The 11,409-nt window shown below is 45.5% G+C and overlaps 1 protein-coding gene across 2 annotated transcripts; it reads right to left on the bottom strand.

The window, feature by feature from the left end:
* Positions 1-456: 456 nt before the first annotated feature.
* On the bottom strand, positions 457-11,384 carry EEF1B2 (eukaryotic translation elongation factor 1 beta 2). 2 transcript variants are annotated; one of them, XM_082239942.1, is made up of 7 exons: positions 11,189-11,384; positions 9,359-9,481; positions 4,699-6,060; positions 3,135-3,258; positions 2,842-2,908; positions 2,067-2,192; positions 457-651 (listed from the first exon to the last, which is right to left on the bottom strand). In XM_082239942.1, exons 1-7 carry the CDS (start codon positions 11,266-11,268, stop codon positions 497-499), a joined length of 2,037 nt encoding a protein of 678 aa, XP_082096068.1. In that variant the 5' UTR covers positions 11,269-11,384; the 3' UTR covers positions 457-496. The 2 variants fall into 2 exon arrangements, with proteins under 2 accessions (XP_082096068.1, XP_082096069.1); XM_082239943.1 differs by lacking the exon at positions 4,699-6,060 and having other exon boundaries at positions 11,189-11,365.
* Between the last annotated feature and the right edge of the window lie 25 nt (positions 11,385-11,409).

The following is an 11,409-nucleotide window of genomic DNA, read 5'->3' as shown; positions in this document are numbered from 1 at the left end:
CTACCCATGATCTAAACCAGCCTTTCTCAACCTGTGGGTCCCCAGATGTTGAACTAGGCCAGTCAACTCAAGGCCAGGGCTCAGGGATGATGGGAGTTGTAGTCCAACATCTGGTGACCCACAGGTTGAGAACTGCTGGTCTACACTGACTGGCGACAGCTCTCTGGGGGTCCCCCCCGACCTACCTGGAGATGCCCGACGACTGAACCCAGAATGCTTTGCATGCACAGCATGTGCCCTGCCACTGAGTTACAGACCCTACCTGAGAGAAGCCCTTTCCTTGCACCCCTTTCTCTTCCTGAAGTAAGTGTAATTGATTTCGTTAACCTATACCTTCCCTTGCGAAGGCTGCCTTCGGAATGAAAAGGGGGCCACGCTATGAACGATGACAATGCAACTAGAACGATGCATTATTTTAAACGGCTGTTTGGGACATACAAAACACACACAAAAGCCTCGAGTGTTGCTAATGTTTTATTCCTGGTGCTATTGGGGCTTAGATTTTGTTGAAAGCGGCCACATCCATGGACTGAACATAATCCTCAAACGCAGTGATCCTCTCTTCCAGCATATCGGTTCCAACTTTATCGTCTTCGACTACACACTGAATCTGAAGTTTCTTGATTCCATAACCAACTGGAACCAGCTTGGCTAGAAAGCAATCGAAAGAGCTGTGAGAAGCGAGGTTCCGCCTCTTTTCTATCTACGCAAACTCAGGGTTATGGACCGACAAGAATTTTGCCCCATCATGGTGTCGGGGCTTCTGATGGGGAGAAAGCATTGCCAGTGGCCTAAACCTGACCTCTCTGCAACAGCTAATACACAAGCAAGCTATGAACATTTACATTCCCCCTCCGTGGAATGCAAAAGGGGAAAAAGTAGACTTTTTTAAAAAAGGAAAAGGGGCATCTAGCTTTTGGCTCAAGGACCACGTTCACCCTTGGGTCAACCCTGTGGAGCCCCCACCCCCAGCAACGGATGTGACCAGGAAGTGGGTGCTGCCACCCCACACTCTCATTCACCTGCTTGCCCCCCCCATAGCTTACCCATGCAGATCAGCTAAGAATCACTGCCTCCTCTCTGCTCATCAAACGCTCAATCTGATGGGGGGAAGGGAGGGGCAATTTGCATTCCCATCAGGGCGCCGGCATCTACCTGCCCTAGCTGCTGCCAAAATTGGTTGGATCTTTTTGGGGGGCAGGATTAGGCCCTCGAAGCGGAAGCTACATACCCCTGACCATAAAGGGAACAGACTAAAGGAGGAGCCCATTCTCCTAGACCGACAGTGGGGAAGCGAGACATATTCCCTCAAAGATAATAATAATTAACAATAGCTTTATTTACGCCCTCCCATCTGGCTGGGTTTCCCCAGCCACAGATTAAAAAACAAACCCCCAAAACCCCCCTTCCATCATCAAATCACTTCTTTAACTGTTGAATACCTCACAAAGAAAATGAGGATGGGGTGTTTGTGGGAGTTCAGAGTTCATCCAGTTCACCAGGTTTTTCTAGACTTTTCTGCAAAGGGCAAAATCTTTGCTGTTTCAAAGGGCTGCGCATTAGCAGCATTGCTTTGCACACATGTACTTGGTGCTTGCTATATAAAAGCACCATCCTGGCAGTGCTACCCCTCCGCTAGTGGAGATGGTTTCTTACCCTTCCTTTTCCCCAACCTTCCTCCAAGGGGGCAAATATTTAGATGCAACCCCCTGCCTGTCAAATGCACAAATGGAATGTGATTGTGGAGCTCATTACGTAAGCCATAAGCCATTCTGGACCCCACGATCTATTCAACAGCTGTGATGGAACACCAAAATTTTACTCTCTCAAACTCAGAACTACTAGGAGGCCATATGCAGCTGTAGCAATCTTAAGCCCACCCACTGGAAGCTCTCCATATCTTCTTACTTGCAAGGTCCCACTGCCCTGGGAATTGAAGTAAGTGGCGCCATCAAGTTCTTGGGACTACAATTTAAGAGCCATCTGAATTGAGCGAGATGTTATGCATATAAACTGTCTGCTCTGCCAGAGAGCTATGAGCCTCCTATTGTCAGCCAGTTACTTACAAGATCCCCAAACGAGGCCATCCGCCTGAATACTTCTGACACACTCTTCTAATTTGCCCATGTCCGTCTCATCATCCCAAGGTTTCACATCCAACAAGAGGGACGACTTGGCAACGAGCGCTGGCTCTAGGGAAACCAAAGGATAGCTCAGGAAAAGCAGCAAAGCAGACTGTTCCGATTAAAACCAGGAATTCTCTACAAATGCACCTAGTTGCAAGTTTAACCTATACTGGTTAAGAAAAGCATAAAAAAAAAGATCATTACACAGCAGCGTAATACATTACAGAAACGTTAAGTACTGCTAAACGGAACATTGATTTCTCTACCCAACTAGGCTATTACAAGAATATGAAGCGTGGAAGACACAGTCCTGTCTGTTACACTGAAATTCCCTTCCCTGGTGGAGAAAGGAGCATTGCATAGTGTAACTGCTAATCTCCCACAGTTGGAATACTGCAACTGCTACAGCACAGAGCAGTTTCAGGCCAGTAGCTGTGGGATCCTACATTGGTTAAAATTAGAGTCAGAATTTCCCCTTCAGCAACACAGCACAGGATTTGATTGTAAACAATTGTTTCCTATGGCTTCTATTCCACAGCCTGGAAAAAACATTGGTCAAAACTAGGAATTTTAACTCAAAACTTCTTAGGACACTTTGGAAATAGCTGGAAGAAAGTTCTGCTGTCACTTATTTATTTTTTAATTCACAATAACCTTAATCTAAAAAGCAATTCAAAGTGCATAAATTCAAAGGCGAAGGAGTTGGATAACGTACTTTTGGATTTCTTTGATTCATACTGAGCAAGCCGCTCCTCCCTTAATCTTTTTGCTTCTTCACTTTCCTATGAAAATAAAGAGATTGTGTTGGGAAAAAAGAAAGCAACTGGTCCCAAACAGTGATCAAGTATACCTGGACATTGTCAGGTAAAACAAATCATCATGTTTTCAGCCGAAAGATGGTGATTTGGTTTTGTTCATCATGTTGCCAGGCTCTTTTTTGTTTAAATGCATGTGGGCTCATGATACCTCTCTGCAACTGGAAATTGAAAGAAAAAATATTCTGGATACCTCCTCTTCATCAGAGCCAAAGAGATCAATGTCATCGTCATCTTTGCTGTCTCCGCCTGTGCCTGTGGAGTCCTCAACATCTGAAGGGCCATATTTTCCCAACGCCTTCTTCACTCCAGGCAGACTAGAGGAAAAAACCAGACGGAACTTATATGGTGCCCTTCTACTAACATATGACCCAGAATTAAATTGCAAAAATGTGTCCCAGTTTGGGCAACTAATTAACAAACTAGCCACCACTCAACCATGGAGACGTTTCAAAGGCAAGATACCAGATGCCAGCTGAAAAAGCACCCGCCACCCAACAGGCTTAGGACGCAGGTGGCGCTGTGGGTAAACCAGAGCCTAGGACTTGCCGATCAGAAGGTTGGCGGCTCGAATCCGCGCGACGGGGTGAGCTCCCGTTGCTCGGTCCCTCCTCCTGCCAACCTAGCAGTTTGAAAGCACGTCAAAGTGCAAGTAGATAAATAGGTACTGCTCCGGCGGCAAGGTAAACGGCATTTCTGTGCGCTGCTCTGGTTCACCAGAAGCGGCTTAGTCATGCTGGCCACATGACCCAGAAGCCGTACATCGGCTCCCTTGGCCAATAAAGCGAGATGAGCACCGCAACCCTAGAGTCAGTCACGACTAATGGTCAGGGGTCCCTTTACCTTTACCCAACGGGCTAGTCACTAAATCAAACATGCAAGCATGGGAGATTGGGTTCATGCCACAGAATGAGGTTTGAATAAGGTGATAGAATGAACTGAAATCTTTTTGCCCAAATGTGCTCATTTATTATTATATTATAATGAAGTGCATGTGCTCTCCCATTTTTTAAAAGACTCACTGCAAATAAATCTTTCTTAGAGCAGAAAGATTCCAATTCAGCCCTGTCCCTGTCATGTTCCACATCGAATTCCAGGGAGTTCTTAGCAGAGGAATAACGAAGATGATACCGCTCCCCCCCCCCCCCGGAGCCTAAAGTGATACAGTCCATCCCTCCACATCAGTCTGCTGCATGAAGCAAGTGGTCTTACCGGGATATAATATCTCCTTCTGCTATTCCCCCCCACCAGTATTCTCTCCCAACCATCATAAATCTTTGGCCTGAACCTGGATCCGTAGCTGCTCTGGCAAACTGCTTGTGCGCTTGCGGCCGAGGGATCACCACGCAAAAGCCGCAGTTCTAAGCATGACTCTGCATAAATGGCCAACCCGAGGTGCCCTCCATCTCACCATCTCAGTTCATTAAGTCCAGCCACTGAGTATGATTAAGTGTTTTGTCACAAGCCTGGAATTCTCTTAAAACAGCCATATTCTCATGCAGCGCTAGTCAGAAGTGTTTTTTAATTTGGGGGAAGGGAGGGGAAAAGGGAATAAAACCTTTTGAAAAGCATTGGAAGAGCTCCACCTGGTGTCTGAAAATTGTGACTAGGGTGCACAACACTCAATTTCACAGGTTTATTCCATATGCACCAACTCATTTCTGAGGAGTAGGAGTTACAGCAATTTCATGTCACCCTCGATTAGATCTTTACTGTACAATGAATAGTCTGCACTGATACAAGTATATAATTCATGCCTTAAGTTGTCTTTTTCGCACTGCTCGTTTAAGAAGGCCCTCTTGTCTCTCCTTGCTTTTCTTTGGAAATCTGCGTTCAATTTCCTGTATCTTTCACGATCTCCCTCGCATTTTGCTTGCCTTCTCTCCCTCGCTATTTGTAAGGCCTCATTGGACAGCCACGTTGCTTTCTTGCATTTCCTTGTCATTGGGATGCTTTTCGTTGCTGCCTCCTGTATAATGTTACGAGCCTCCATCCACTGTTCTTCGGGCACTCTGTCCACCAAATCTGAATCTTTAAATCTGTTTCTCACTTCCATTGTGTATTCATAAGGGATTTGATTTAGATCGTCTCTTACTGGCCCAGTGGTTTTCCCTGCTTTCAGTTTAAGCTTGAATTTTGCTATAAGAAGCTGATGATCTGAACCACAGTCAGCTCCAGGTCTTGTTTTTGCTGACTCTATAGAGCTTCTCCATCTTTGGCTACAGAGAATATAATCAATCTGATCTCGATGCTGCCCATCTGGTGATTTCCATGTGTAGAGTCGTCTCCTGTGTTGTTCGAAAAGAGTGTTTGTGATGACCAGCTTGTTCTTTTGACAGAACTTTATTAGCCTTTGCCCTGCATCGTCTTGGACTCCAAGGCCGAACTTGCCAGTTGTTCCTTTTATCTCTTGATTCCCTACTTTAGCATTCCAATCCCCCATAATGAGAAGAACATCCTTCTTTGGTGTCAGTTTTAGAAGGCATTGTAAGTCTTCATAGAATTGGTCAATTTCGGTTTCTTCAGCATCGGTAGCTGGTGCATAAACTTGGATTACTGTGGTGTGCAAAGGTCTGCCTTGGAATCGTATCGAGATCATTCTATCATTTTTGAGATTGTATCCGAGTATCAATCTCGCCACTCTTTTGTTGACTATGAGGGCCACTCCATTTATTCTATGGGATTCTTGACCACAGTAGTAGATATGATGGTTATCCGAACTGAATTCGCCCACTCCGGTCCATTTTAGTTCACTGATGCCCAAGATGTCAATATTTATTCTTGCCATCTCCTGTTTGACCACATCCAGCTTACTATGGTCCATGGATCTTACATTCCAGGTGCCTATGCAATATTTTCCTTTAAGGCGTTCGGTTTTCTTTTCATTTCCAGGCACATCCACAACTGAGCGTCCTTTTGGCTTTGTCCCACCCGCTTTATCAGCTCTAGATCTACTTGTCCTTGTCCTCCGCTCTTCCTTAGTAGCATGTTGGACGCCTTCCGACCTGAGGGGCTCATCTTCCAGCGTCATAACTTTTATATGCCTGATGTTATTGTCCATGGAATTTTCTTGGCAGAGATACTGGAGGGGGTTGCTGGTTACTTCTCCAACCAGAGATCTGTTCAAGAAAATTGAAAACATGAGAGGAATGTTTCACGCAAAGATGGATATGATAAAGGACAAAAGTGGTAAGGACCAACAGAAGCAGAAGACATCAAGAAGAGGTGGTAAGAATATACAGAGGGATTATACCAAAAAGATACGGATGTCCCAGACACCCCAGATTGTATGGCTGTTGACCTTGAGCCTGAAATCCTGCAGAGCGAAGTCAAATGTGCCTTAGAAAGCACTGCAAATAACAAGGCCAGTGGAAGTGATGACATTCCAGCTGAACTATTTAAAATCTTAAGAGATGATGCTGTTAAGGTGCTACATTCAATATGCCAGCAAGTTTGGAAAACTCAGCAATGGCCAGAGGACTGGAGATCAGTCTACATCCCAATCCCAAAAAAGGGCAGTGCCAAAGATTGCTCCAACTACCGCACAATTGCACTCATTTCACACACTAGGAAGGTTATGCTCAAAATTCTACAAGGCAGGCTTAAGCAGTATGTGGAACGAGAACTCCCAGAAGTGCAAGCTGGATTTCGAAGGGGCAGAGGAACCAGAGACCAAATTGCAAACATGCGCTGGATTATAGAGAAAACTAGAGAATTCCAGAAAAACATCTACTTCTGCTTCATTGACTACGCAAAAGCATTTGACTGTGTCGACCACAGCAAACTATGGAGGGTTCTTAAAGAAATAAGAGTGCCTGACCACCTTATCTGTCTCCTGAGAAATCTCTATATGAGACATGAAGCAACAGTTAGAACTGGATATGGAACAACTGAAAGTGAGAAGAAATTAAATAACCTCTTAATGAGGGTGAAAGAGGAGCGCAAAATATGGTCTGAAGCTCAACATCAAAAAATAAAAATAAAATAAAATCATGCACACTGGTCCCATCACCTCCTGGCAAACAGAAGGGGAAGAAATGGAGGCAGTGACAGATTTTACCTTCTTGGGCTCCATGATCACTGCAGATGGTGACAGCAGTCACGAAATCCAAAGACGCCTGCTTCTTGGGAGAAAACGATGACAAACCTAGACAGCATCTTAAAAAGCAGAGACATCACCTTGCCGACAAAGGTCCGTATAGTTAAAGCTATGGTTTTCCAAGTAGTGATGTATGGAAGTGAGAGCTGGACCTTAAAGAAGGCTGATCGCAGAAGAATAGATGCTTTTGAATTATGGTGCTGGAGGAGACTCTGGAGAGTCCCATGGACTGCAAGAAGATCAAACCTCTCCATTCTGAAGGAAATCAGCCCTGAGTGCTCACTGGAAGAACAGATCCTGAAGCTGAGGCTCCAATATTTGGCCACCTCATGAGAAGATTAGACTCCCTGGAAAAGACCCCGATGTTGGGAAAGATGGAGGGCACAAGGAGAAGGAGACGACTGAGGATGAGATGGTTTGACAGTGTTCTTGAAGCTACGAACATGAGTTTGACCAAACTGCGGGAGGCAGTGGAAGACAAGAGTGCCTGGCGTTCTCAGGTCCAGGGGGTCACGAAGAGTCGGACACAATAGACTAAACAACAACAAAAGCTGTCTGGCAGCTCTGACTTTTCATTGTTAGAAAGCTTTTTAAAAAAGGGACTGAAGAACAAATGGCGGTAACAGAGAAAAGTCACTCTATGCGAAGACCTGTTTTCAGGAGCAGCATTGTTTGTGAGCAATAACGTACTTTAAAAAAGAAATGGGTAAACTGGTGTGCTTTAGAATTGCTAGGTTGGCAGAAGCTGGGACAGAGCTACGGGAGCTTACCCTTTCCCTTGATTCGAACCACCAACCTTCAGATTGGCAAGACCAAGAGGCTCAATGGTTTAGACCAGGGGTTGTCAACCTGGTCTCTACTGCCCACTAGGTGGTGTTTCAGGATTCTAGGAGGGCGGTAGGGGTTCTATTGCACAAGCTAATCCTTCCATCAAGCACTGGTGGGTGGTAAGGATTTTTTACCATTAAAAAAGATGCATTAGTGGGCGGTAGGTATAAAAAGGTTAACTAACCCTGGTTTAGACCATAGTGCCACCTATATACACTACAGCAAGTATAAGCTCCATTAAGGCAACAGAAACTTAATCACATAACTGGCCATTATGACACGCTTTGTACCATTTTTGCAAAAATTTGTACTATTTTTGATGTTACTAATTGGTCCGTTACCTCTCTTGCCCCAACCTCGTCACTGTGATCCATGTAACAGTCACCTCCAGGCTTTATTACTGTAACTATGTGGGGCTGCCCTTGAAACTGACCCAGAAACTCCAGGGGGTGCAGAATACCGTGGCGAAAATCCTTACGGGGTCCTCGCCATGGGATCACATTCACCCAGTGCTATACCAGCTGCACTGGCTTCCGGTGGAGTACAGGATCAGGTTTAAGGTGCTGGTTTTAACCTTGCCCCAGAGGACCTTACAGTCTGCAAATAACAACATCCTAAGGATTCTGGGCCCCAGAGATCAGACTGGCCTCAACCAGAGCCAGGGCCTTTTCGGCTGTGGCCCCGACGTGGTGGAACACGCTCTCACAAGAGACTATGGCCTTGCGGGATTTGACATCTTTCTGCGGGGTCTGCAAGACAGAGCTGTTATGCCAGGCCTTTGGGTCAGGGTTCAGTCTGACTCATTTTCTCCTTGTATAAGAACAAGTATGAAGGAGGTTCCCAGCCCACTCACAGGTGCTTATAATGTCAGTGGAAACAGTTGGTAAGTGCCCTCAATTTTAACCTGAAGATTGCAACTTGTCCAGTTTTAATTTTAACTTGTTTGAATTAACTGTGGGATGTATCTTAATTTATTGATCGCTCGTTATTATGCATTGTCTTACTTGTATGTTAGCCGCTCTGAGCCCAGCTTTGGCTGGGGAGGGAGGGAGGGAGATAAATATAAAATTATATTATTATGCAACAGCAAGATGGGTAGCCCTTTGTACAATGAAACTTTCCCCTCTCCCCCTGAAAAAGGGGAATAGTTCTGTCTGAAAAGCTAGAATGGTTGTGCAGATGAAACATTTGTAATAGCTCAATTCCACCTGATGTAGTTTCAGAAATAGAAAAATGTTGCATCCAAATCACTGATTACTGCTGGTGCTGTATATGGCTGTCCAGGACAAAAGAGTTCTAAAGTTTTTGGGTGTCATTACATAGTTGCACTAGCACAATGGGATTCCCCACTCCTCTTATGCCATCTCCAAATCCGCTTTGGAGAGTTGGGGGAACCCCCAGAAAAAGGGGGACGAGAAGGAGAGAGAAATCGCTGTTGCTTAATGCTACATTGAATACAAACCTGTAAATGACAGCAAACTGAGCCCTACCTTGCCTTTTGTTTGTCGAAAGACTTAATGTGGTTGTACCAGCGGAGGGCATGGAACAGCTCAGGAGGAGGGGGAGCACCAACTGCTTCAAAAACTGCAATATCTGCTTGGGATGGGACATACCTACAGAAAACATGTTCAGGTTAAAATTTGTTTCATTCAGCAAAACGAAAAGCACCACAGATATAAAGTGAAATCCATCTCAGCAAGTCACTCAGATGTCTCCCAAATAAGCAGATATGAACAAGAGTTTGTAGCCCCTTTGTGCAAGCTACAAATAAACCAGGAAGGTTCTTATTAACTATAATTTCCTGTTCACCTGAACCAATAAATTATGGTTACCAGATGAGCTTCAGAACAAGCCAGCTTCCAGCAACATAAGAGACCAACTTCAAACTTTCATATCATGGATTGTTCCAGAATGGATAACCGCCACTTTCCCAGTTTGAACAAAATGGTTAACTATGGTTATTTAACCATATCCATTACTTCTGGGTTAGAGTCTTAATACTCTACTGCCCAAGAACCACAACCAAAGCTCATACAGAATCTGCAATAATCAAGGCCCAAGTCATTTCCCAGTAGGCCCAACACATCTAGCACTGATGTACGTTTTAAATGACGTAAAGTCTCACTTTTGGGCATTATGGCAGGTTGCAAATCCCATTATCCACACACAAAGATTGCCATGTGGTCTTGGAACAAGTTACCTTAAGCTTACATATTCTCACATGTACTCTTCCAACCCATCTTTTTCTTTTCCCCCCATTTACTTTTCTAACCCATCCTTGTATTTTTATTCCCCCCTCCAAGTCAGAACCAGAATAGCTTTCTCCCAAAACCACGCAGCTTCTATCCCCAACAATGGCCAAATGTGTTAGTAAAGGGCACGTGGTAACGGCTTGGAAAGAGCTTTGCAAATCAGACGGTTGCTGCTTCAAATGCCCCATAAACCCTCAATTCGTTAGGCAAGCGGCTCTCTCCCAGAGCCCAAAATCTGCAACAGAATAATTTATGGGACTAGAGAGCAGAAGGGAAGTAGAAGGCAGGGGGCCGAAGAGATACTGTAAGGCCTCGCTGCCTATCTTTGAGGAAGGGGGTAAAGACCAGCTTGCACCCTGCACCACCCAAAGGAACAGGAACCAGCAGCTATTCATATATAACTTCATTGTTAAAAGGCGGCTGCTTTGGGGCCTTTCCTTTGTGCCTGCAAGCCTACGACAGAGCCCCTCTTCTCTTTTTTACTAACGTGGGCCTCTGCGGGAGACAAGCCTGACCTGAAAAGCAAATGCCACTCCTAGGACTGGTATTCGTAACCATGATTTGCCTCATGATGCCCCTCAGAAAGTAGGAAGACTAGGGGCTAAGATTTATCGGCTACTTTAAAATGAGGCTGCCTTTTAAATTGAATTTTAGCCTGTATTTCAAATTGGTTCCCTCCTTTCTCTTTTCCCCTATTATGCTTTTACTGTGATTTTATTGGTGTTAGCCGCCTTGAGCCCGGCTCTGGCCAGGGTATAAATAAAAGTTATTATTATTAATATACTTTAAAATGCCTCAGAATAACGTGGCTTCAGTCGTAGGGTGTTAAAGAGATACGACCATCTATAGCTCCGGTTCTCTCTCTCTCGCGCGCGCAAAGCAGTTTCCAAAAGAGACTTGCCAAGTTGCTAGACCTCATTCAAACTGCTAAGCCGCCGGCCTGCAGCAATGTGGGGCCTACGCGGGAAGAAGCGAAGGCCAATGAATGGGAAAAGCGGGACCTACTGCTGGCGTTTAAAAGGGATACGGAAACCGTGAATATTTCGGGGTGCGCGGAGGGCGGCTCACCCCTCGATGTAGCTCCTGCTGGCTAGGAAGGCGTTGAGAAGCTGGAGCCCCGAGGCGGATTTCAGATCCCCAAAGCCCATGATGGCGCCGAAGTTTCAGGAGCGGGAGGCGGGGAAGAGACCAGCTGCGCGCGCACAACAGCCACCACAACGGCCGTCGGGGAAAGAGGGCGGCGCTCGGCCTCCGCCGCTCTTATATATACGCACGCACGCAAATCCCTC

The sequence above is a fragment of the Podarcis vaucheri genome (genome assembly GCF_965113315.1).
Source record: "Podarcis vaucheri genome assembly, chromosome: 1".
NCBI classification, from domain to species: domain Eukaryota; kingdom Metazoa; phylum Chordata; class Lepidosauria; order Squamata; family Lacertidae; genus Podarcis; species Podarcis vaucheri.
This window is presented reverse-complemented; position numbering and strand designations above follow the sequence as displayed.

What these genes read in the sequence shown, in the direction of transcription:
- EEF1B2 (XM_082239942.1), bottom strand. Translation starts at nt 11,268, where the DNA reads ATGGGCTTTGGGGATCTGAAATCCGCCTCGGGGCTCCAGCTTCTCAAC. An exon ending in TTCGACAAACAAAAGGCAAG is followed by an intron (nt 6,061 to 9,358) that starts GTAGGGCTCAGT and finishes TTTCTTGAACAG; the next exon opens with ATCTCTGGTTGGAGAAGTAA. An exon ending in TGAATCAAAGAAATCCAAAA is followed by an intron (nt 2,193 to 2,841) that starts GTACGTTATCCA and finishes TGGTTTCCCTAG; the next exon opens with AGCCAGCGCTCGTTGCCAAG.